The 26,274-nt window shown below is 38.8% G+C and overlaps 1 protein-coding gene across 2 annotated transcripts in view; it reads left to right on the top strand.

The window, feature by feature from the left end:
• The window catches only part of DCP1B (decapping mRNA 1B), a 46,570-nt gene extending 24,487 nt beyond the window's left edge, over positions 1-22,083 (top strand). For both annotated transcript variants that reach the window (XM_074584627.1, XM_074584637.1), the window contains exons 4-9: positions 394-460; positions 2,666-2,801; positions 11,693-11,815; positions 12,534-13,376; positions 19,007-19,255; positions 21,127-22,083. In XM_074584627.1, coding sequence (XP_074440728.1) covers positions 394-460; positions 2,666-2,801; positions 11,693-11,815; positions 12,534-13,376; positions 19,007-19,255; positions 21,127-21,207 — 1,499 coding nt within the window. In that variant the 3' untranslated portion in view covers positions 21,208-22,083. The remainder of the gene's footprint in view (positions 1-393; positions 461-2,665; positions 2,802-11,692; positions 11,816-12,533; positions 13,377-19,006; positions 19,256-21,126) is intronic.
• Positions 22,084-26,274: the final 4,191 nt, after the last annotated feature.

Below are 26,274 nucleotides of genomic sequence, written 5' to 3'. Positions count from 1 at the left end.
AACAAATCTTCCTTGCTTATATATGCATGCAGTGCTACCTGCAGTACACTAGTCACTGGAGTCTAATGGATATGGTATGACAACTGAAAAAATTGACAGAGGAAAAGGTTTTAAAGAAAAAAAACCTTCTGGTTTAGTGTTCTGAAGAAAAGGATCAAATACCTCTGCCTTTATTGAAAGTTCAAGAGCTTGTAATTTACATCCTTAGAGATATGCCTTTGATCTTTTTTTGATTTTGGAGGATCTGAGGTGTCATTTTTCTGTTTATAGATGGGGAAAACATAAGACAGAAATAAATCTAAAGATTCCTTTACAGGTCACTTTTAAATATCTACCAGGTAGAATTGCTGTTTGAGAAGATGCTCATAGTTTGTGTTTGATGTGCATTTACAGTGTCCATATATGGGATTTGGTTTTATGATAAGGAAGAATGCCAAAGAATTGCAGAGCTCATGAAAAAGTAAGTGATGGGTAAACAAGACTTTTTGTGCTTTTTTTATGTATGTATTTCTGTACATACATGCACATTATATTACTAGGATGGTCATACCTTTCTACTTTAAACCTATTTTTATAGACTTTGTTGCAAGTAAAATTGTCAAATACCTGCATTTCGTATAATCAGAAATAAATCACTGTATTGCAATACTTTTTCATAATTTGCTGCGCAGCTTTCCAGCTACATCAGAATGTAACAGTTCATCTGATCTATTTCCTGATGACTCAGAGGTTTGTTTTGAAGAATTGTATTCTTTGGGGTTTTAGTATATTTTTCAATTTGGGGAGGGTGTTTTTTTAATGTTGGTGTTACCTTTTTTTCCCCTATATCAATGTAAGTGCGAGCTATCCTGAAGGCATACTGTAATAATACAATTTCTATGGGTTTTATCCTGTTTCTACATCATGGCTGAATTCCTACTTCCTCATTTATTAGCAATATGTACAAAATCCACTTTGTTTTTGGAATATAAAGTAAGACTTTAATTAGCTTTGAATTCATTACTTTTACGTATATAATAATATTATTTTATACATGTTATACAATCTTTAATTTTGCAGTCAAGTTGGAGATTAAAATTTCAAACAGAACTGTATTCTCAGCTCTATTTTAATCTAACAGTATCATGGATAGTTTTTTTTTTTCCACTGTCACTGCTTTCTTCACATGTCCAGGATGGACAGGGCTCATTCTTCTGCTCTACCCTCTGGTTGGCCTAATGATGGGCTTGTTTGCAGTGATCCCTTTCTTATGACCATATTCTGCAGGTTTTCTTGTTTGTTTGGAGGAGGAAGGAGTTGAAGTCTTACAGATTTTTATCAACATATGCAATCTAAATTTTTTAGAGGTATAATGTGGAGGATATAGTAAAGGGGCCCAATAGGAACGGGCAGAGGTTGGATATGAGAGGTTGCCTGCAGTATATAAGGTTGGACATATAATTGTGTCACAATTCTTCTAAGGGACAGGAGGAGGGATGACGCAGAGCCAGGTCTTTGTCATCCCAAGAAAAGCCATGGGAGGCGGATACAGTCACACTGACAGCATTAGGTACTAACAGAGGGAGATGCAAAGGCACTGTCAGACCTGTGAATCTCTCTTTTTCAGGTCATCTGTCCCATTCTTAACAGCTTCTGTAGCCAGAAGCATGCTGAGGAAGTGCCATCAATTTTGATTGCCAAAGTTACCAAGTGCCCAAAACCCCATTTATGTGCCCTGCAGTACAATTCCAAACAAGGCTCATCCTCACACATCTCGATCCATAGCAAAGTGCTTTAACTCTTCTACCACTATGTTACAGATAAGATTTGTTATAAAATACTGGATGGGAAGGTAGCCATGTTTCCTCTATATCTCTTTTTAAAGTAATACCTGCTGCTTTTCATTTTGCAGTGACAAAACATTGTGAAACACAGACTGTGACAATGGTGGGGGTTTGTTTAGGGTTTTTTGTTGGGTTTGCTGTATATCCTACAGGTCTAAAGTGAGTCATTTGTGACCCAAGAAATAATTGATAGGGATGAATTTACAAAAATAAGCAATGAACCCTCGGAAACCCAGGTTTTTGACAGCTAATTTTAGTTAACCAGCTCAAGTTTCAGTTGGTGGTGATTAGGTACTCTCAAACTGGTAATTTACTACAATAAAAACTAGTTTTCAGAGGATTCATGCAATTGTAAACCATGTGTAGTGGTTTATAATAGCAGTTTTGCATATAGATAAAAAATACCCTGTCGCTCAGCCAATTGTCTGCACGTTTTAATTCTCAGCATTCTACAATAATAATAAAACAGCTGGGGCAGGAAATGGGTCATTTGCTAGTTGTTAATGGCTGATTTGTGTGTGTTTGCCATCCTCCACTACCACCAGAACTGAATAACATTGTAAATTCCCTGCTTTGTCTGGGTGTAGGAATTGTGACCGAGTTACAGATATTTTATTTTTTGGCCTAGTGTATTCAGGATTGGAGAAGATTAATCTCTCACCTGGTCAAATTATGTTCTAATATAGATCTTTTAATAGAGGTTTTTTTATGTTTCTATGTAGATGGGGGAAAAATGAAAATACTTGAGTTTTGATAAATTATTGTAAAGTAGTTGTGGTTAAACTTTTTATATTTTAACTGGTTTTTGTCTTGTGTATTCTCCTCTCGCCTCCAACTTTCAGCCTAACTCAGCAGGAACAATTCAAAGCACAGCAGGGCACAGGAACAGGAGTGTCCCCAATGATCATGAATTCTGCTAATAACAAAGAAGTGGATATCTTACGGATGCTTACCAAGGCCAAAGACGAGTATACCAAGGTGAGATTTGCTGTCTATAAAAAGAGGACATTTCTTTTTGGTGATACTGCGATGCCAACTTGCTCACACTTTACATTTTAAAACATAAAAGATTTGGGTTTGTTTTTTTTTTTTTTAAACGGTTTTACTCAAAGTGAAACTGATTTTGGACAGCGTGCTTTCTCATTTTGTGAAAAAGTGGCTGGTAGAAAAGTTTTGTCAGAATTTGCTAAAGATTCAAAGGAAATGAATGCCATCAATAAAAACTTCTAAAAGGAGAACATGTGTAGGATTGATGACTGGCTGAATGCTAGGGGTTAAGAACAGGTAAATTGGCTTTCATTTTGACTCCGAGAGCTTCTGTGCTTATTGCATATTGAGTAGCACCTGGAAGTTGTCCTCTTTCTGGGTGAAGTAGTCAAACCTGTTAATAGTTTCTGTGGTTTGTACAAATAACTTCAGAGAAGACCTTTAAGAGTGAAGTTACTGCTTTTAATTGTGGTTGTTAGCTACTTTCACACACTAATGGAAGGAAATGAAAAGGTTGAAATGTAGTATGGTTTCAGCCCATGTGCTGCTTTGGTCTTCTGAGGCTTCTAAATAAAGAAGTAACTAATGGACTAATAATGTTCTCTATTATTGAACAATCAAAAACGTTTTACTTTGGGGAATAAGAATCTAATAATTTTAACTAGTCATATATATGCTGCAAACTGTTACAGAGCCTGCAGGTTCCTACTACTGTTTCCTGTATTTCATGTGTTGTCATGCAGTAATAAAGCTCGTAAGTGTTCTTGAGTCTAGAAATAAATATATATGTCTTAAACAAGCAATTTAAAGAGAAAAAGTTATTTTTCTGAAATGTGGCTACTAATAAGATCCTCAGAAAGATAATAGCAAATTATTTGAATTAGGGTGAAATGTAGCCCTTTTTATTGTGGTATAAATTCTTTTGAAGCTTAGGACCTTCACATTTTCTGTAATAGGGATTTGATGTATTATAGTGGACAAACACCTCCAAAACCTGGTACCTTTTCTATGTTTTAATACTGAATCAGTATCTAGTCTTGGCATAAAAGAGCATGATTTGAGATATTAAGAAATGTTTAAGCAGTTTTCATTAAATAACCTTAAAATGCTCTATATGGAAAACTGGAAAAATATCAGGCTGTCTTCAGATTCTATGAGAAGGAGATAATAAACCTACAAAAGTTAACTTCCATTTCTACATGAGCACACCGAAAATCAAGATGAAGGAGAGGAAATTCTAGAAGATCTGTTGTTTAAATAATAGTGGGTTTAATTTTTTCCCTGCAGATAAGATCTTTGGCAAATCTGCTTCTTACTTCATATTTAATCTTTCTGCATTTAAGGGATTGCCAAGGAAATAACACGAAAACTTCCTCTTCATCTGGAACATGAGTGCAAAGAATATCTGACCTCTTAAGAAGTGGATATCTGTTTTTTATTGTTTTGTTAGTAGTATAAAATGAAGAAGGGTGTGATAAATAAGGACAATGACAACCATTTTTGAATTTAATGGCAATATGTTTCAGAGCAGTCGTGCTTTTTGGCTGCTCTATTTTTTGTACTTCCTTGCCCGAGTATGTCTTATGGCTTACAATGCTAATGTGCTGAAGTCACATTCTGTGTGGTTTCAGAGGAGAGAGTGTTTCAAAGTGCTGGGAGCTGTAGAATAAGAACATCAATTTTCAAAGCATCTAAGGAATTTTGCTCAATTTTTAAGTCCTAAGATGAGATATTTTTTTTTTAAGAGCGTAACTAACTTTGAAGTGTATATCTTATTCCCAAATAAGATACACATTTAGAGGTAACATGAAGAATAAAACACATAGCCTCCCCCCTCCTTTTCTTTATTAATGGAGCTTTAAGTTGCTAAATGCTGAAGTATTTATTGAAAAAAGTACTTCTAATGCACACTTGCCGCCTTTTGATTTCTGGTAAGAAGAAGTGGTATTAGCAGGCCTCATAATGATAGCTAGGGAGATAAAGAGTTGGAGAGCTGCTAGGGTACAGAACAAAGCATGACAAAATGTGTTTCTTTTTAACCATTGTGCTTTGTCAAGCTCTGGTTTTAGCTCTGTGCTTCTACAGCATCTACCCATTTACTACACTGTTTTTGATTTATTAAAGATCAGATTAGGTGGACGTCTGTTAGCTGGTTGATGTGCCCAAAATAACTGAAACTTCTTTCTTTGTTACTAAGGACACACTACCATTTGATAAGAACATTGTTTCTGGTAGCAAGCAAGCATGGCCTCTGGACCTCTGTTTCTGTTCTTTGGTGGCTTCTTTGCTCTCTTTTTCAGCAAAATGTTCCTATGGTGCTGCCCTGCCCAAACAAGAGTATAGTTTCTGAGTTTTGAGACATGTGAGCCTTAGCTTTTGATTTGTTAACTGTGTGAAAGACTTGATATTAGGCTTCAGGAGAGCTAGCTTTCCTGAGGGCACTGTGCCATACTCAGCCTGGATGATGCAGAGTCTACGCTACTGTTCTCGACCAGTCTGAATTGGTTCAGTATGTCTCGCTTAAGTAGGGCTCTGACTGGAAATCCTTGCTGCTGCTGCTCTTCTTTGAGACAGTTCTTGTCCTCCTTAGCTGCTCTCTTCTGCAGAGCACCTTGTACGTATCTTCATGTCACTGTTCATTAATGTCATCTTGTGGCTGCTTTACATCAGATAGGTAGAAATCATAAATTTCCAGGGCTTTTTAGCTCTGCGCTTGAGCTCTGACAACTTCGAAGTTCTCTTCATCGCTTTCAGCATAGGCATCCATCTGCAAAGCTCTTCTAAGTTCTATCAGGTCTTGTCTGACCTTCTTTCCTTCTAGGACCTCCTTCTTCTACTTGACAGGTCTTTGCGGCTCACATGTCTCAAAGTCAGGTTTTTGCTATAGAGCATAAGACTGGGATGTGACATGGTATTTGCTTCAGGAGAGCTGCAATACTGAGGTACCGTGCTTGTCCATTATGTGTTTCCTTTGACAATATCCTGTTCTGCTTGAGCTTCATATTGTACAGGGAGATACGAAACCTCACAACATAGAGCAGGTGTTTGCCTCAAATGTCTCTGATTATACCAAACTTGCCTAAAACATCCTCAGTGCTGATCTTGTTCTTTTTGATTGATGTTCACTACATATGTCTTTTTTTTTTCCCCAATGTTGCTTAGCCTTTCTTTTTCTTGACCTTATATCCTTTTGATTTCTTATGCATCTTTGTAGGAGAATAGCTTTGAACAAGACACATGACTAAAGGACAGACCTGTGAAGCAAGATGTAGTAATTGTCACGTGTTGTAGCTCATGAGTACTGTTCTGGTTCTGTCACTAAGGAGCATGGTGACATTTCTTTTCTGCTCCTTTTTGCGGTTTGATGATGATGGCGTCTGATATCTTCTTTACCTGTCCACCCAATAGTTGCTTACAATGACATACTGGTGCTCCTACTTTACTCATCAGCAAGGCCATGGTACCCATCTGACAAAATGACCTTATATTCTGAGCTGAAGTAGTTACGGATTCCTTTGAAATTGTCAGAGGCTTTTTTTCTCTTCAGCAAACTTACCTGCATTTGATAGCAGCCTACTAGCCATGTTAGCAAATCATTGGAATGATACCAGGTCAGGTCAATGTCATTCTCTGTAGCCCTTTATGTATAGTGCTCTTCATTCTGCTGAGGGATTTGGTCTGAAAAAATGCTCATATAGCGATAACTCCTCTGTTAAACTCTCCTCCTTCTCACCTCTTTTCTGTATGCTTACTTTGTGATCATGCAGAGCATGACAGTGGAATCTAAGGTACTTATGGTGTCTGAAGAATTCAGACTATTAAAATACCCTGGAGAAACAAGGGTATTTTTTAAGTTCTGCATACTTCATTGTGAAATATACAAGAGGATGTTACCCATCATGTTAAAGAAAAAAGTTTAAATCATGGAATGGTTTGAGGTGGAAGGGACCTTTAAAGATCATCTAGTCCAACCCCCTGCTGTGGGCAGGAACATCTTTCACGAGATCAGGTTGCTCAAAGCCCGGTCCAGCCTGACCTTCAACACTTCCAATGATGGGACATCCACAACTTCTCTGGGAAACCTGTTCCAATGTCTCACCACCCTCAGAGTAAAGAATTTCTTGCTAATATCTAATCTAAATCTCCCCTCTTTCAGTTTAAAACCATTACCCCTCGTCCTATCGCTCCACTCCCTGATAAAGAGTCCCTCCCCGTCTTTCCTGTAGGCCCCTTTTAGGTACTGGAAGGCCGCTATAAGGTCTCCCTGGAGCCCGCTCTTTTCTAGGCCAAACAACCCCAACTCTCTCAGCCTGTCTTTGTAGGAGAGTTGCTCCAGCCCTCTGATTGTCTTTGTGGCCTCTTCTGGACTCGCTCCAACAGGTCTGTGTCCTTCTTATGTTGGGGGCCCCAGAACTGGGTGCAGTACTCCGGGTGGGGTCTCATGAGAGCAGAGTAGATGGGGACAATCACCTCCCTCGGCCTGCTGGTTACACTTCTTTTGATGCGTAATTATATGGGTTTTGCTAAAAAAGCTCTGTTGAAAAATAGCAGTAAGAAGGAGGTATATTGAAGAAAAGGGACCATCATTAGAAAGAGAACAGTTTTAGAGAGAAAAAGCTATTTAACCTTACTGAAGTGTGGTTTTGGTGTACGTAGTACCATATAGGATCTTTCCAATCTAAAAAAGTAAATTGCCTTCACTTGTTTTAGTATAGATCAAATAGGGGCTAAATATTTGGACTATGAAAATAACTTTCACCTGATAATTAACTAGGTAAGATGCTTAACTGTCATTATGTGAATGAGAGACAGCGTAAGTCACCAGCCAGAAACTGGGTGGGAAAATGATTTAAGAATGATTCAGTCATTTTTCCTACCGTGTATAAAAAATTTTTCCAAAGTTGATGAGGTTGCAGAAGGCTCCATTCTAGGACATTGTTGAGAGTCTGTATGAACTGCCTGGAAATTATGAGAAAAGAAAGCTTGTAGAAAACAACAACAAAAAAATTAAGCTACTCAAACTCAAGGATAACAACATGTAAGCTCAGAAGAACCTAAGGAAACAATGTTGCAGTGATAAATTTAACTCGGAGCTAATAAGTGGAAAGGAAACTTTTCCTTAGTTTAAAAGCTTTAAGTTATGTTGTAGGCTTGTCTCTTACACTTTTTTCATGGCTTCTTTCTGTTACAATTTTTCATAGCAATCCATTCATAACTATCTTAAATACAAATTGCAAAGCAAAACTGAAACTTCAATTAAGTGCAGATTTCTGTGGAATGCTTCCATTAATCAGGCTTTGAATCATAGAGAAGGGAGGTAAGCATGGACTAGCTTTAAAAGAAAACTGTTTTGCTTACCATTAATAGTCTTTGGACTTAGCTCTTTCTTTGAATTTTGGGACGTCTTTAGTCATCAAACTTGCACTGCTCTGTGAGGTGGGTAACAAGGCTCTCAGTGAATGAGATACCACGTTCTAGTAAAATTATTTCTTTGGGGTTTTTTGTTGTTTTTCTTTTTTTCTCTAGAGAGGGCGCAAAGTATAGCTGAGTTTAAATATATTTACATGTTGAATGTGGCCTACTCAGATTAGCCATGAGGCACTTCCTACATGGTTTTATATTTAACTGAAATTCAGTTTTGCTGTGAAGCTCTGCATTGCTGGCATGTCAGTACTTTGTTCTTCATGGTTTTTTCCAACCTAGTGCTTGAGAAAGTTTCTCACTTTATGCAGTAGGGGTATAGCAGGAAAGAAGAGGCAGGTGCTTGTTCCTTCTTCAAACTGAATAGCTGAACCACCCTCCGGCATAATTGTCTGTGCATGCTTTAAAGTTATTTCTAAGAGCAACATTTGAACCAAAAATTGTCATACAACAGAAGAAAGACAGGTACCTGAATGGAACTATACTTCTACTTTGCAAGGTCATGTCTTCGGAATTTCATTGTAGAAATCCTTGACTGTCCGAACACCCACAAGATGATTTTTCAGCAGAGACTCACAGAATCATTGAGACTGGAAGGGACCTCTGGAGACAGTCTAGTCTAACCTTCCTTTTTACAACAGTATCAGCTAAAGTAGGTTACTCAGGGCCATGTTAAGTCAGGTTTTGAATATCTCCATGGACAGAGACTCCACAACCTCTCTGGGCTACCTGTTCCAGTATTCAAACATTCTTAAAGTACAAAAAGTTTTTTCTGAAGCTTAATCAAGATTTTGTATGTTCTATTTTTTTACCTTTTGCCTCTTGTCTTTACTGGGCATCACTGAGAAGAGTCTTTCTCAGTCTCCTTTCCTTCCTCCCATGACGTCTTTATAGACATTGATATTATACCCTGCACCTTCTCTTCTGAAGACTAAGCCTCTCCTTGCTTGACAGGTGCTTAAATCGACTTCATAGACTTTCAATGAACTCACTCTTGTATCTGTGTCTTTCTTGTGCTGGGAAGCCTAGAACTGGATGTAGTGCTGCAGCTGGCAATGTTCTGCCTGATGCAACTCAGGATGCTGTTGGCCGCCTCTTGCCACAAGGGCATGTTGCTGATTCATATTCAACTTCTTGTGCACCCAGGTCTATTTCTGCAAAGCTGCTTTTCAGTCAGTCGGTCAGCACCAACCTGTACTGCATGGGGTTATTCCTCCTCACTTTCCCTTCATTAACTTCATGTTCTTGTCAGCCCATTTCTCCAGACTGTCAAGGTCCTTCTGATCCCTCTGGCAGCACAACGATCTGGTCTATTTACTACACATCCCTGTTTTGTATTATCTGCAAGCCTGCTGTGCCCCATCATTCAGGTCATTAATGAAGATGTTAAACAGCATTGACCCCAGTGTCAAACCCTGGCATACATCACTTGTGACTGGCCTCCAGTTGGACTTCATGCCAACAATATTTTGAGTCCAGCAGATCAGATAGTTTTCTGTCCATCTCACTGTCTGTTTATCTAGTCTGCATTTCATCAGTTTGTCTTTGAGGATGCTATGGGAGACAGCATCAAAAGCTTTGCAGAAGTCAGGTTAAACAATATCCGCTGCTCTCCCATCATCCACTGAGCCAGTCGCCTTGCTATAAAAGGCTATTGGATTGAACAAGCATTATCTCTGCTTTGTAAATCTATGGTGGCTACTTCCAGTCACCTTCTTGTCCTTAATATGTTGGGAAATGGCTTCCAGGAGGATTTGTTCCATCACCTTCTCAGGGATTGAGGTGAGGCAAACCAGCCTGAAGTTTCCCAAATCCTCCTTGTTGCACTTCTTGAAGAGAGGAGTGATAGTTGCCTTCTTCCAGTCCTTGGAAACCTCCTCCAATTGCCTTTACCTTGCAAAAATAATCGAGTGGTTACACAATGATGGAGGCAGCCCCCTCAGGTCTCATGAGTGCATCCTATCTGGTCCCGTGGACTCGTATATGTCCAATTTGTTTCCATGCTCCCTAAGCTGATCCTTCCCTACCAAGGGATCTGCAGTGATCTTCGTCACTCCAGACTTCCCCACCAGCCTCAGGTGCCTGGGATTCCTGAGGACAAATGTTGCAAAGAAGTCACTGAGTACCTCCCAGAGCCCTTTGAGTCCCCTCGAGAACTCAAGTTCTGTTTCACAGAGCAGCCCTGGAAACACTCTGTCTTTGTTTATTGTTGCAGTAGATGTCAGAATTGGGTTAAATTATCAGTTTTGTGTATTTGGGGTTGGGGGTTATTTTCTCACTCAAAACATTTGAATCCTAAGGAGTTTGTCTCGGAAGGTTCTGGAAAGGACACTGATATTTTCATAATTGCACAGTAGTGGCACTGCTGTGTGGTCCGTATGGCAGTCTGTCCAGTCCAGAGTTCTGTCCTTAGTAATGCACAAGACTGGGCTCTCTGGAGGAAAGAATGAGAAGCGGAAAATGATCATTCCTTACCCCAACCATTAGTCCTGCAGCATAAAATTTATAGCCCATCAAACTCAGGTAATTAACTGTGAATATTCTTGTTAGATAGGATTAACTTTTTATTAGATGATTCTTTAAAAAATCTTTCCGGTTTCTTGGTTTCAATCGTATTGAGAGACAATGACTTCCAATGTACTGTTTTCTTTTCTACAGACAATAGCATTCCTTGTATACCTAATGCTTTTTTAGTTTCATGTACTGTATTCTTATTTTTTGTACAATGTAAGACATTGTATTCACCTTTTACATTTATTATTTCTTTCTCTTGCAGCATTTTCTGTGCATTTTTTCTGAATTAAATCATGTCCTTCTCTCTTCCTATGTCAGCCATTCCATGTCCCTGATCGCTGTTAGTCATCTGTCTCTGCCCATCTTTTTATAAATATGGTTATTAATCCTGTCATATTTAACAAGGAAACGTACCAATTCTACAGATTTGATTAAATCTTTAATTATTTTCCTGTGCAGGTACATGCATCCTCCAAGTTCCCACAATGTGGAATATTTATGTAAAAGACTATGACTTATAATTCTAGTTTTTAGCAAAAGCATTTAAAATGTTTTTTATGGGCACATTAATCCTTCATGTATCTAAACTACTTCTAGCTGCCTACTGATGCAGGAAAAACATGTCTGTTGCTTGGTTTCTGAGGTGGTTTTTAAAAATTATTTTATGGTTTTTTTTTAAGTAAGGGAAAAGCAGAAGATAAGAAAGAGAACTGAGATTTAAATTAGAGGGAAGCCTTGTACTCAGGAAATCTTGCAGTCAAGTGTTTATTTTTACATATGCTTTGTGGTTTTAGAAAATTAGGGTGCAGTTGTTAAAGTACTTTCAATAGCATAGCTAGTAGTTTTGGTTATTGAATACCTGACTATGTCTGTACTTCACTATGCTGGAGAACTAAGGGAAAAGGTATTCTCACACTTAACGAAAAAATACTTATTTTGTGTTGCAGTGTAAGACGTGCTCAGAGCCAAAACAAATAACCAGTTCCTCTGCAATCTATAACAACCCCAACCTAATCAAACCAATTCCAGTGAAGCCTAGTGAAAATCAACGAATATCTCAGCAAAGCAAGGTAAAATGTTTTGTGTGTTTTCTGAGTAGTGATACTCTAATCAACTAACTGTGTAGGAATATTTGAGTCGTAAGGTCAGTGCAAGAATTTGAAGTGGAACCACTGTAAGGAATTATTTTAATGCAAAACTCATCTATTTTGTAAAAAGCTCCCCAACCCCCACCGTATGATGTGGAAACATGTAAACTACAGGCATACTATCCTGATGCAATGGAGAAATACTAGTCTTTCAAATTTCAGATGCTGCTTTGATCGTAGTTTTTGTGGTTTGGTTTTTTTTTTAGGTGAATTCAGTTAATCTGAATAAAGAAAAGTCTTTTGATATATCTTCAAGCTAAATCACACTGCGAAATCCTAAAAGCTGAATTCAGCTGTGACAGGAAGATATATAAGAAGTTGCCCTACTTCATACATGGGGACATTTTTGTCTCTTACTAATATTGCACTGATGGCTGAAAAGGAAAATGCTCTTTCATGGTATTTAAAGTGAAGCCACTGCTATCTCTCAGATTCACTGATTTTTCTCCCACATTAGCAGCTTGACAACTGTCTTCTTGCCCTTCCTATGTGACAAAACTATTAAAAATCCTCTTGGGAGAAAAGAGCATAGCAGTTTTCTCAGCTTTTCCGTGAATACTGCTGGCTAAATATTGTCACCACTTAATGTAACTTATGCATGAGTGAACTATGTTTACTTTTTTCCTCTGTCCCCTCACAGAACGTGGATCCTGAACCTCAGCACTTGTCCTTGACAGCACTGTTTGGAAAACAAGAAAAGCCAGATGTCTCAGAACCACCACTTAATAAACAGCATCAAGAGAATCTTCCTGTCAGGCAGGGTGTGGTACGTTCACTGTCCTACGAAGAACCTAGCAGGCATTCACCCTCTGCAGAGAAGCAGCTTTGCCCTGCTATTCAGAAGTTGATGGTGCGTGGGACAGACCTTCATCCCCTTGCTGAGTTTCCTGAGAACCGGCTCTGTGAAAATGGCAATATCCACCCTGTGGGTGAGACTTTCACAGGACTCTTCCAACCTGTGACTTCTCATGGTATCACAACATCTCATGTAGTTCAGGATACTGCTGGCACTCAGAGCTTATTACAGAAATTACAGAGTCAGTCGGGATCGGTGACTAAAATGGACCCCAGTGCAACAGCATCTGTGAACTCGCCAGCTTCTGTGTTCAGCAGGACTCCTGCTGCTGTTGGAGCGCCGGCAGCAACAGTAAATAGTATGAGCCAACCACCTTTGGTATATTTCAATGGTTCCTTACCAGGCCAGACTTTGGAGTCTCAGACGCTTGGTAAAGAACAATCCAAACTTCCTAGACAGCCACTTTCTCTCTCTGGCAATCAAGCAGCCAATTCTGGGGTGATTTCACCTCAGGAGTTACTGAAAAAACTCCAGATAGTGCAACAAGAACAACAGCTGCATGTATCCAGCAGACCAACCTTGGCAGCTAAGTTTCCAGTTGTTACTCAGAATACCAATACACTGAAACCACTGGATTCCTGGATAGAAAAGGCACCAGGTACAGAAAAACAGAGCGCGCTCTTTCAGGTAAATGGGAAACTTCAACATCTATTTTAAATAAACAAAAATCTCGCAATCTTTTGAATTTGGTGTTTTGTAAGGTTAGTCTTTGTTTCATTTTGCCTAGTATATTTTTGTTACTATTGTACCACATGTTGCACATCGTTCATTATTCAAACCAAATGCTTTAATTCTGGTGATTGTGACCATAGAAGTCAGATTGGTGTCTTAAAAAGTTCAGGAGATGTTAAGAGACTGCGTCTCTCTCATGAGTGCATTCTTCTGTTCTTCAGAAAAGCATCACGTGCAATTACAAAACGTCTCATCCTGGACAACTACTGTCTTTGTTAACAACTTCATTTTCTGTAGGATCTTCTACACCTGAATGTCTTTAAATGTCCTGTTTGGGGATGCATCTAAGCCTCTTTTGAATTCCTTTATCATGGACAGACTGTCCACAAGGCTTGTGTTGTACTGGAGTCTGACTTAGTTACTTATCCAAATGAAAAAACATTCACCTCTTCAGTGTCAAGTTCAAAAGCTGCTTTTCTGTTGCAGCTTCTTAAAAACCTGAATGAAAGACTACAGAATACTTCAGCATGCTCCAAGAATCCTCCTTATTCTAGAAAGTTATCCTACACATGAAGAGGCCGAAACAGTCATTTAACAATTAAGGGGCACATCTGTCACTAACACTGTGATGGGTCAAGATTTCTAAGTCTGTGAGAGAGGTCAGAGGAAGATAAATTTGATATAGCAAATAGCCATCATTATTTTTATTCTTTTAATTAAAGCAGCATGACTTTGAATCTATGTGAAAGAGTTGGAGGGGGGATTAGCCATTGAAATTATTCAGGATCAGTTGCTTACAGATGGTAATCTGACTTTCCAGTGGAGTGCTAATGAATAAAAAGAGGATCCAGAGTCACAAAAATTTACTTCTGTTTTCACTGGGCTTGGAACTTGCCTGCTATAAATGAAAGAAATTGTCTGATTCGGTGTTACATGTACTGATAGCATGGAGACATAAGACATTCCTGCTTTGAAGGTAAAAGTGAAATGAGGCAAGTGCCAGGCTATGCATTATAAGTCAGCGTGCATTAAAAAAAAAAAAAGGCAAGTATGCTGAAGTATTTTCAAATGAAAAATCCATATAGATGCTGATGTGGCTAATGACTTTATTTGTGTATATTTGAAAAAGAAAAGGATACCAGCATTAGTTGCAATATTGAAAGGGAATTACTGAGTTCTGACATAATTCGATTTCAATGATTTTACTGCTTGAGTAGGAACAGAACAATAGTTTGTGAGAAGAGAAAAATCTTCATTGGAACAAGTCTCATTCACTGTGATTATTGCTGCAAGTTTGCCGTAAAAAAAAAAAAAAAAAAGGGTGGGGGGGGTAACTAAGGAGACTCTAGGTCTCACTTTGCATGGCTGTGAGCAGACCAAGTAGAATGAGACTGCCTAGGAGTGGCTTCACGGACTGACACAGCCACAGCTGCTGTCACAACAGCATTAGATGCAGTTCTTCCGACACAGTTTGTATTGCTTATGAGATTTAATACATTGACTAAAAATGATAATGAAAGTATGACTAATTATTGTTTAGGACACCTAAAGCTCTGCAATCTGGAAGGAATGGCCTCTTTCACATGCAGCGATTGCCCAAAAAGAAAAAGGGAGCGAGGCTAAAAATGAAGGAACGAGTCTGTATTCCCGTAGAATACCATGAATTAGCCACATGAAAAATTCCTACTTTTGCAAAAAAATTGAAACAAAAATTTGAAACAACTTTTAAAACCAACACTAATCTTACCATAATATCATTCTTGCTGTAGATCAGAGGCTTTAAGTGCTGCCATGCCTGCAGACAGACATTCAAGTGAAATTGAATTGGCACAAATATATCTGCACATGCTCATGCAAAATTGATCAAAGCAGAGTCTGACAACAAATGCAGCAAAAGGTTTGTTCTCTGTAATTATTTATCTTTTGGTATTGCCTCTTCTACTACAATTCAGCATACAGACAAATCAAAGTCCAAAAAATCTGACAGGAATAGAGAGGTATCTGGACCATGTCTGTTGTTCGAAAAATTATATTAAAGGAACACTCTAAATCCATCAGCAGCACTAAGAAAATGAAAGCAATAGTCTTTTCCACAATTGACACATTACAAGTCCAAGTTTAAATTGGCTTCTGCTGCATCTCCATATGGTGTAAGAACTGTGATCTCCCACATGGAAAGGAAGAGACCAGTTACCAAAAAAAAAAAAAATTAAAAAAGGAAGAAAAAGAAAAAAAGCAAAAGCTGAAGAATAATACACAGAAGCATTCAGTCTGGTCTGGTGCCAGCCCTATTCCGTGAAGTATTCCTTATGTGGACAGTGAGTAACGTGTGCTTAAGATGCAATAAAAAAGCATTAATCTGCAGTGGGCTTTTAAGCATATGCTTAGTGTTAGGCATGAGTTATCCTGATTACAGATACATGCATGCTTAAGTGTTTATGTTAATCAGAATTATGGTTTTAAAAGTGCTTACAATAACCTTGACACAAATTTATCTTTTCTTTAGAAAGCCACTTATCTTGCAGCCCATTTTTCTCATTTCTCAGAGCATTTTCCATCAAGAATGTATTTTGTACATAGTGCTACATCTTCTGAATATGTGCATGGTACCTAGTAAGTTTGGTGTGAGCATCGCACCATTAACTCTCAATTGTCCTGACTGCAGTTTCAGCATGAGATTGTAAACATGCACAGGAGGAATGTGAATAGGTACATTAAACTTGTTTTGAAAAGTAATATAAGATTCTGTAATTAAACATCAACTAAAAAAATTCTGAATTAAACTTGAAAGACAAAGCAATGTTAGCATCGTAGCCAGCTTTATTTTAATAGTAACTGTCAAAGTTCCTGAACCATTCTTAAATGAAATGTTCTCAGTTTTAAGTAATGCCTCTAAAAACAGTTAGAGGCCTTCAGCACCCACCAGGTGCTGATTTTCCAGAGGAGCAGTTGATACGTGTGGGATTCTGCATGCATGGGAACTGACAGAGGGTGCCAATTTGCGTTACGGGAGATCCAGTGCATTCCTTGGTTGATGGTGTTATGTGAATTTGCCAGCTATCGTGTTATCTAGCTGCCAGCAGACACGCGGAATAGCAGACAGGTATCTTAGTGAGCGTTTGTGCTTCAGAGAAGGAATATTATATGCTGCAACAATTATTTTGCACATTTTTCATTGTTCTTACTTCATTGCTGCACAACTGACAGTAGACTCCTAGTCTGTTATTAGTGACTCGGAGATGTAAGTGTTGACCCCATAAAGCTGGAGATAATTCATTAGAGGCTGGATGAACAAGCAACTCAGATTAGATTCTGTGGGGAAGAAGTGGATCTACAGCATTTTGGAAGGGTTGTTATGTCTTGTGAGAAATTACTCAAAGCTAAAAGATTGACCCGGAGGCTGTTAATGACACCAAAGAGCATTTTCAGTGCTTTCAGCAATAACATGGTGCTATAGGAATTGCACCAGTAATGCCAAGATCAGCATCCTATTTTCTGGTGGGTGTCAGTTGTCCCAGTGACAGAACGTGATCTGAACTAAATCTAAAATGAAAACTTGCCTTTATGTTTTGTTTGTGGGTTTTTTTTAATGTTGTTTCTGTAAAAGGTTGTTAAATGGCATAAGTTTTGAGAACAAGCTGTTAACAAAAAATACATTTTAATGTTTGCATATAGAAGCAAATGCTATGCACTGAAAAAATGATACGTATATTTTTCTGCTCTTCTTCTGATACAAATATTATAAATTTTGCAGTAACCTGTAGGTATTAGCTGTGTCACCAGTAGATGGCAATATTGCTTATTCCATATAGTTTCTATATGCTTGGCAAGTCCTAACAAAAAATCGTTTCTATCCAGAGAAAACAAAAAATTTTCCATATGTCTTTTAAACCACAACATGTATACATGCTTGACAGTAGTAACTGTATATTATTAAGAGCACAGTTTGCCTCAGGTTTTATTTATTTGCCCTAGACTCTAGAGAGAAACGTCTTTTGATTTTTGAAGGGCATGTTATTTAGGTCTTTGACATTGTCATAGATTCAGCTATATTAGTGGGACAGTTTATCTCCCTCAGCTGCTGCCACCATCCCTTTGTTGAAGGTTTCTGCCCTTGGAGAGCAGTTTGTATATGCATTCTTGAGATGCCATTAGGAAGAATCTTCTCGTTTAAGCAAACCCTGCCAATTTTGCTTGAGGTAAATTAAAGAGCAGTTTCTTCAGCTGCATGGATGAGTAGAGAAAAAGCATTGTGATAAGTGTCTGGGGGTAGTCAGTCTTCCCCAGGCAGGAGAACAATCTTCTCACAGGAGAACATCTGTGCAGCATCTGAAGGTCTCACGACACAGAGGGATGTCACTTTGGACTTATATTGGTTTTCTTCTAAAATTAACATTGTTTTTCAAGTATAGGTGCACAAACATATGCACTGCCTTACTGTTTGAAGCAAACCTACGAGTTAGGAAGGCCTTAACTCATCCGGGAGCTAGTAACACAGACTTTATGATTTCTGTTATGATTATATGCCCAGGGGTATAAAAAAAGCAGTTGGCCAAGAGGTTTCGTTTTAAGTAGTACGCTATATTTGAGAAATGGGACTAATATTTACCTAAAATGTGTACTGGCAGATTTTTGCATTAGGTGCATATTGTGTGCTTTCTAGTATCCATGAGTCTTTCCTCATCCCTAGTCTTTCTGCTTCCTTAAATTTCACATAAACCAGCATGAGATCTCAGTCCTCCTCATTTCTTTCTATTTCTCTTTGTGTTGTAGTCTACCTAACATTGTTCAGAAATGTCTTGGGTAGAACAGTCATAACTAGCAGTAACACAAACTGCAAAATATGAATGCTCTTTAATATTAAACTATGTTGTTTTGCACACCTAGGAGATAAACCTCAGACTTTTCTTAATTTTAATTTTTCTTCAAAATTGAAATGTAACCCAGGACACGAAGTGAAGTGATGCAGTAGCCTTTCACCTTCATACAGGAGCAATAAGTCATGCTGCAGTCCAAAAGAGAGGAGCTTTGTTGAGCTCCTGTTAACTCCTTTGTATGTTCTGTTCTTTGAAGGAAAAAAAAAAAAAAGTCGGATACTTGAATAGCAAGGAGGTGACTGATTAGGATTAAGATTTATTACTAGAATTACCTGGAGAGAGCTCTGATATCTGCAAACTGAGTGAATAAACTTTCTATTATGTTCTGTATTATATCTGATAGTATTTGCTGGGCCTGCATGTTTTACAGTTCCAGGATGCATTGTGAAATTTAAAAGTAAAAATTCTTTGCAGATTGGCATGGATATGATACTGAGAGAACTTGCAGAACTACTGCAGCATCAAGGTTTTTCTCCTCTTTAAGGGCCTTTTTGATTTTGAAAACTGTTTGGTAGATCAAATTGGATGAAAGACCTTTTAATCTGGAAATAGATCATATAGGTGGTCCTGTGCTGGAGTTTCACATAACTGTATCGATCTCCAGCAGTCTCTGTACCTGTTGCAAATCAGTCTGCAATTTTCACCATCTTTTTTCCCGTAGAAGTAAGTAGATAGGTTTAATTGATGACTTTATTTTTATACGGACAGGTAATCTCACCTCAACGCATTCCTGCCACTGTGACTCCTACCTTGTTGATGTCCCCAATGCTTTTCACTCAGACCACACCTGCTCCACCAAAAGCAAATGAAAGCGGGCGGTTAGCTGCAGCAAGCCAAGAACCTGCTGCTGGCTCAGCTAGCCTTCTCCTGCCACTGCAAACCCCAGAGCCATCTGGGGTCAACAGCAGCTCAATAACTAAGATGCAGCTGCAGGAAACACTTCTACACTTGATCCAGGTAAAGCATCAAGAATTCTCCTACTTTGCTTAAAAACCTGATTCCCATTTTGATATAAGCACCCTATAATCAGTTGTATCTGTCTGTCTTGAGGCTGAACAAATAATTGAAATGTGTGTTGGAAGTTGTGCTACTTACGGCTGCGTGTTAATGGAGCACTATGGCATAGACCAGGGATGTGATAGCCTCTCTTTGCACACTGCTGGCTTAACTGCATTTTGATTAATACATTTGATTTGGGAAAATAGGAAAGATAACAGGAAAGATAATAAATTTGACAACAAAGAGCAAAGATGACTGAAAGCTTCATAAGGTCGGCCTGCGAGCAAGAGAGATATCTATTATATTTTTAGCCAAGGATAAATAATGGGTGATTATCCTAGCTGCCAAGTATTTCAGAGATGCGTGTTAGCAGTAAGAGGAATTCAGATGGGAAATTAAAATTGCAGGATGAGTGTGAACAACTTTAAAATATGGGTTAGATAACCTAAAAATATACTAGTTCGGTTTATTCAGTGTAATTCTTTAGTTCAAATGCTAAAATTCCTTTTGCTGCAGTTTTTCAGGTCTAAACGTGACAAAGCATTGACAGCATTATGTATGAGATGATTGTTTACTGCTCAGGGATGGTATGAGTGATTAAGAGTATATTTTTTTCCTTAACCTGCCATGTGATGAATATCTGAAGAGTAGAAGTTGAGGAGAGATTATATAACTAAAGACCTGGCTACAAAGCACAAGAGAGAGAGACACAGGTTTAAGGGTCCAATTTGTAGGCCAAAACTATGTGCCAATATGGCTTTGGAATAAAAATAAAAGTCATCATTGGAATGTTGAAGTTACTTAAAATGTCACTTAAGTTATAGACCCAGAAAGAAAATAGTATCTTTAACAAATTAGAGGTTTTTCTCATTTTTTCCCCTGTATTTTTAGTTTGGGATTAAAAAATAAAAATACCGCATTATCCTGTCTTTACATACTTCAAGTATCTGGATGGTAGTAAAACCATATACAAAGTTAAAAAGGAAATTAGCCAAGGAAAATTGGATCTTACCCTATGAAACTGTGCTTGTAAAATGTATATTTGACCGTGCTGTTCTTGATGGTAGTTAGGATTAACTGAATTACCTGGAAATTATTTACTGCCAGTTTCTTACCTGTTATTTTCCATTATATAAAACTACAATCTCGGGTACTCCTGATTTGCCTCAAATAGTCTCTTGATTTTAATTATGCTCATATGTTTATGTGAGCTACATTCTTTCTTAATGCGGGTTGACCCATTCTTGCAAAATGATCTTCAAAAGGAAAAAGTTAAACAAGCATCAGAGCAAAAGGAGCAGCTTCAGTTAGGAGCATTAAGTCTAAAAGGGCTAAACGAGATGCAGGGATTTGCCCAGGTAGGATTTAGTATAGGATCAAAACCCAGAGTGTTTCACTGTTCCTTCAGACATGCTTGGAATTATCACTGACCTAGTGGAGGAAACTACTTAAGGAAATCCCTAGGTAAATGAGGACAAGAGAAGAAATTACAGGGTTGTATTGTCACCACGTTGTCATGCAAGAATAGTGAACTCCAGTTAAATCCATTGTGAGTTTTGAAAATTTGCTTTCTGTGTACTCATTACTTCTTATAGAAATAAAGTCATGTTTGCTGCAGTAAAATTTATATTCACATCCAGTTCTTATAAGGCTTCTATCAAGGCTTGGAAATAATACATATTTTTGGTAAAGGAAATAGCCTTCCTATTGCTCATTTTTTAAAACTGAGTAAAGTTTAAAAGTATCTTGTCCATAAAATGGAGAAATTTTCTGATCTCATTACTCAAAATGTCTATCGTGCACTAACAATTACCTGTTTTGTTTTTCAGAATGATGACAACTTCTTAAATATTATTTATGAAGCATATCTCTTCAGTGTGAGAAAGGCGGCAATGAAAAAGTCTATGTGAAAGATTATTTTTTAAATTCAATTTCTGTTGTTTCCCGAACTCCAGAAAAAGGTTTCAAACTTTTCAAGTACTTTTACGTTTAAAGAAATGAATGGTCTTTTGCATACACATAGATTTTGCTTGTTGGGAAGTACGTGCTGTACTGAGAAAGAAGTGAGCGGAAATGGATTGTGCCTTTAGGGAGGGGAGCGTCACGATACTGAAGACTTAATCACAAAATATCTTAAACTATTTTTCTTATATTGGCCCATACTTAGAATTGGTTCCCCAGCATAAGGACTCAGTACTCAGAATTCAGTTTTCTTTCTCACTTGCGGTGTGGTTATTCATTGACTAGGTATTTGTCATGGGGTTTCTCGTGGGAGACGTCATGTGCGACTGTCCCGGTGAACGTGCCCATCTCTGACCACACGGTGGCAATGTTGGACTATTTTTAGGAACGTGGAAATCCGGGTGAAATCTTGAAAGGGAAAGTCTTGGGAAGACTGATCTATCATCGTTCTTAGTTGTCTGCAAAGCAATTTAGCTGAAATGTCATGACTTTCCCCCAAATTTTTGTAGAAAAATCTTTTTCTATTTTAACAAGACTATTTTTAGCTAGCCGTAGAAATGGGACTCTGCAGGTGTTTGGAAGAATTGGGGGCGGGGGGGAGGGTTTGTTTGTGAATGTACTTTCTATCAGCGTAGCTCTGGGCTGGCACTGGATTCATATTTCTATTATTCCAGATTCAAACTGCATTATTATAAGCAATGTACAACTTTGTTAGGGGGAAGGCTACCTGGCGTAAAAGTCCTATTAAATTTTTTTTTAGTGTGTTCCTGAAGCACAGTGGTTTCATTGATCCATTTCTAAAGAAAATAAAAAGGATAATCCCTACTGTGTGCTGATTTCATCTTATTGTACCATGGACTGTGAATTTAGAATTGTTGTGTCACTTGCATTTTTATGACCTGAAAACGTTTTTACACTTGGCAGAAGACACGTGAGGTTTAAAATTAATTAGAATAAATGACAGAAAGAAATTTTTTATATATTTTATTAGCATCTGCTGCTGAAGTGCCAGTTTGCTGCAGTTAAGGAACCCAAAGTTGTTGCTGAGGAGACATTTCTTTTGTGGGTGCAGAGAACCCAATCTGTAATCCATAAATGAGTATCCTCTCTAACATGGGAATTGATGTAGGCACAAATTGTTAGCCTCATCTGTGAAGGTTCTTCAGAGTAAATTAGGGTGCAGGTTTCAATTAGTATAGTTGTAACGATTCACAGTTTCCTCCACCCCCAAACATCTGGCGTTTCTATAGTATAGGAGTGTGATTGGGGAGGGGGTTTGCCAACATTCTTCAGGAAAGCCTCTAAATCAATATTAAAAAAAAAAAAAAGTCAAGAGCCACTTTCTTTACACACAAGTGAATAACCTCAAGAAACTCATGCCTACAAAACTGCTAGACTTTTCCTACACTAAGTAGCTCATAAGGGCAAGTTGTATTCTAGTTCCATTTTGTTACCATATTGCTTACAATTCTTGCAGATTCAGTGAAAAGAACGTGTTGGGCAGATACCAGGAAGGGCAGACTTTGGAGATAGCAAGTCCTAATTTTAATCCTGTAGCCATAATAATTTATGTAGTCATTATAATTTATGGGATTCTACTGAGTTAATTGATATTATTTCTGAATGCACTGGTGTGGAAGAAATTGCAATCTACACAAAAGAGTTTGTATGAAGCTAAATACATGCATAATTGGTGTCTGTGATGCTGGATTATCTGAGAGTGCAATTTAAAGATGATGGGGACACATAGTTAAGACCTCATTTGACATGCAGAACTTCTGTAATTGATGGGTAAAAATAATCCTTAAGCATCTCAAGCTGTGTTTGTGATAGGTTTTCTCATCGTGGGGGAAACATTTTTATTTACAAACAAGGCAAGTAGAAATTTTAAAAACATCCTTATTTATTGCTTTTCAGAGTAGCATATCATTTGCAAAAATTAAAGGCATATTTTTTAAAACATCTTCTGTTAACTCTTTATGGTTGTGACAACAGTCGTATTGGCACTATGCTTGACAAGCTGAGGCTTATCTTAAAGCAGACAAGGATAGAGCTAACGCAGGGTTTCTTCTCACGGCCCTCTCTTCTGGTTGCATCTACACCAAGTAACACTGATGGACTTTCTCTCGCTCTATTAGGCTATAAGGGATTTTTTGGAGATTGTTCAGGAGGTATAAACTTGCTTTTTGTGGAGTGAAGAAAAGGAGGGTAGTTGCTAAAGAGGGAGGTGCTGTTTTAGCTGACTTTCATGCTTACCAAGAACAACGGGGCTAAGAACACAGAACAGGCTCAGAAAGAAACTCTGAATTTTATGATGGTGAACGGAAGAGGAAAAGTGGTGAGACAGTTCTATTGAGAAATAAAGCCAAACTTCTTGTCTAGGTTTTCATTTCAGATGGCAGAATCTGCCACTTCAGAGGCGCTTGGGAATTGGAGACTGAGCTTGGAGTCATACCAGAGCGTAAAACTGGGCCATGCCTCTTTCTCCCTTCTTTCTACTGCAAACTGAAGTATCTGTCTCAGAAAAAGGCTTTTACCAGAAATATAATTGAAGCCTTCCAGTATGGTGCAAAAGCTGCAGGATCCTCCTGTAATACTGAAAATTTAATTTCTGCCTTTTGGTATTGTGTTTTGTTTAATAGCTTTTTGATCGGCTGGGACTGTCTCTTTATACTGCCACATAGAATCATAGAATGTGTTGGGTTGGTAGGGACTTTAAAGGTCATCCAGTCCAACCCCCCTGCAGTAACCAGGGACACCTTTAACGAGATCAGGTTGCTCAGAGCCTCATCAAGCCTGACCTTGAATGCATCCAGGGATGGGGCGTCCACCACCTCTCTGGGCAACCTGTGCCAGCGCCTCACCACCCTCATTGTAAAGAACTTCTTCCTAATGTCTAATCTAAACCTACCCTGCTCTAGTTCAAAACCATTGCCCCTCGTCCTATCGCTACATGCCCTTGCAAACAGCCCCTCCCCAACTTTTCTGTAGGCCCCCTTCAGGTACTGGAAGGCCGCTATAAGGTCGCCCTGGAGCTTTCTCTTCTCCAGGCTGAAAAACTCCCGCTTTCTCAGCCTGTCTTCGCAGGAGAGGTGCTCCAGCCCTCTGATCATTCTTGTGGCCCTCCTCTGGACCCGCTCCAACAGGTCCGTGTCCTTCTTGTGCTGAGGGCTCCAGAGCTGGACACAGTACTCCAGGTGGGGTCTCACGAGAGCAGAGCAGAGGGGGAGGATCACCTCTCTGGATCTGCTGGCCACGCTTCTTTTGATGCAGCCCGGGATGCAATTGGCCTTCTGGGCTGCGAGTGCACATTGTCAGCTCATGTCCAGCTTTTCATCTACGAGTACCCCCAAGTCTTTTTCTGCAGGACTGCTCCCTATCACATCATCCCCCAGCCTGTATTGATAACAAGGATTGTCCCAACCCAAGTGCAGGACCTTGCACTTGGCCTTGATGAACTTAATGAGGTTTGCATGGGCCCACCTCTGTAGCTTGTCCAGGTCCCTCTGGATGACATCCCATCCCTCTGGCATGTTGACCACACCACTCAGCTTAGTGTCATCGGCAAACTTGCTGAGGGTGCACTTGATCCCACTGTCTATGTCATTGATGAAGATATTAAACATCTGTGCATGATACCTGAAAGTTTATTTGGGGTTTGATAGATCACCTCTGAACTAGAGTGGTTCTGAACGCTCGGGTTCCCCTATTCTACTTTATTTTTTCTAAGACCCTGTTGGAGCCCTTAAGCTAGCAAGGCCTTTGGAGAGGAAAAGGCCAGCCACAGCAGTTAGGATTGCCTTTCTTTGGGCCTGTTTTTTTTTTCAATCTGAAAAAGGGAAAAAGGTAGCAAGCAGAAAATCAGAAGGTATGTAAGGATCACATTAACTCTGCTTTAGATGCTTCCACTGTATGCATTTGTAATATATTTTTACTGTCTGTGAATTTCTTAATGTACTGCTGGTTTTGAGTTCTTTTTTTTTTTTCTTCCAGTAGAATAAATACCTTGTAAATTGGGGCTTTGCAAGAATTCCGGAAGTCGCAGCAGTGCTTTATGCATTAATCCCAGTCTCAGCATTGAGTTGATATTATTTTTCAGTGTAGTTCCACTTAACCACTGTCAACTTCCTTAGAAAATTCCACACCTATTAAACTAGAGTGAGAAGACAAGGAGTAGGAAGTCCAGTGAAGGCATCCAAATCTTTCCTCAGGCCCTTCTCACAGAAAATTCAAATCCTTAATTTGATTTTTATTCATTAGCTCTCTGTTGCTCCTCTGTTTCCTCCTTCTTGTTGTAGCTGCAAAGGGGATAATTAAAATTGTACAGCAAAATAAAATTTTCCAGGAGCAGGATGCAGCTGAATAGGCAGGATGCTTCGTTTCCTCTGACAGCCTATTTACAATGTGTTGAGCTTTGAATTTCAGTCATAAAAGTGGTGAGTATTCGAGCTGTCTTTGTCCCTTTAGGATATTAAAATCAGTTTAATGTTTCAGCAAACTTGGAGAACTTTGTTGAGGAAAAGGCAAAATTAAAAGACGTTTTTCAGTAAGCATTTGATGCTCTAGTGTAGAAAATATTATGAGACGGCAGCTTTACCCAGAGAGATCCCTGAAACCTAGAAAAAGGCAGAATTCTAGTCCTGGAGATGAATAATGCACTAAAAAATTAATCCTCACTCAACCTACAGTAAACTTTACTGCTAATCCTAAGGACTTTTAAGAGACTCTTACAAAGTCTTTGCCTTTTCCAGTCTGCCACAGATACCTCAAAAAAGCTTGTTCTGGCCTCTAGACATAAATCTGTGTGCAGCTGAGTTGGGAATATAGCAGGAGGGACCTTGGCGTATACAAACAGGAGGAGGAAAATGTGGTTCTGCAAGACACTGAAGAAACAAAGGCCGTAGCTTTATAAACACTTTAAGCTGGCTCTGCTGCTGTAGAGGCAGCCTGTCCCAGCCACCCACTCCTAGCTGCTCATCCCTGCTCCCACACCAGTCCTCTCCTTCCTTAAGAGG

Source organism: Larus michahellis, chromosome 1 (genome assembly GCF_964199755.1).
Source record: "Larus michahellis chromosome 1, bLarMic1.1, whole genome shotgun sequence".
Lineage (NCBI taxonomy): Eukaryota > Metazoa > Chordata > Aves > Charadriiformes > Laridae > Larus > Larus michahellis.
Note: the sequence above shows the minus strand (reverse complement) of the source record. Positions and strands in the feature narration are given on the sequence as shown.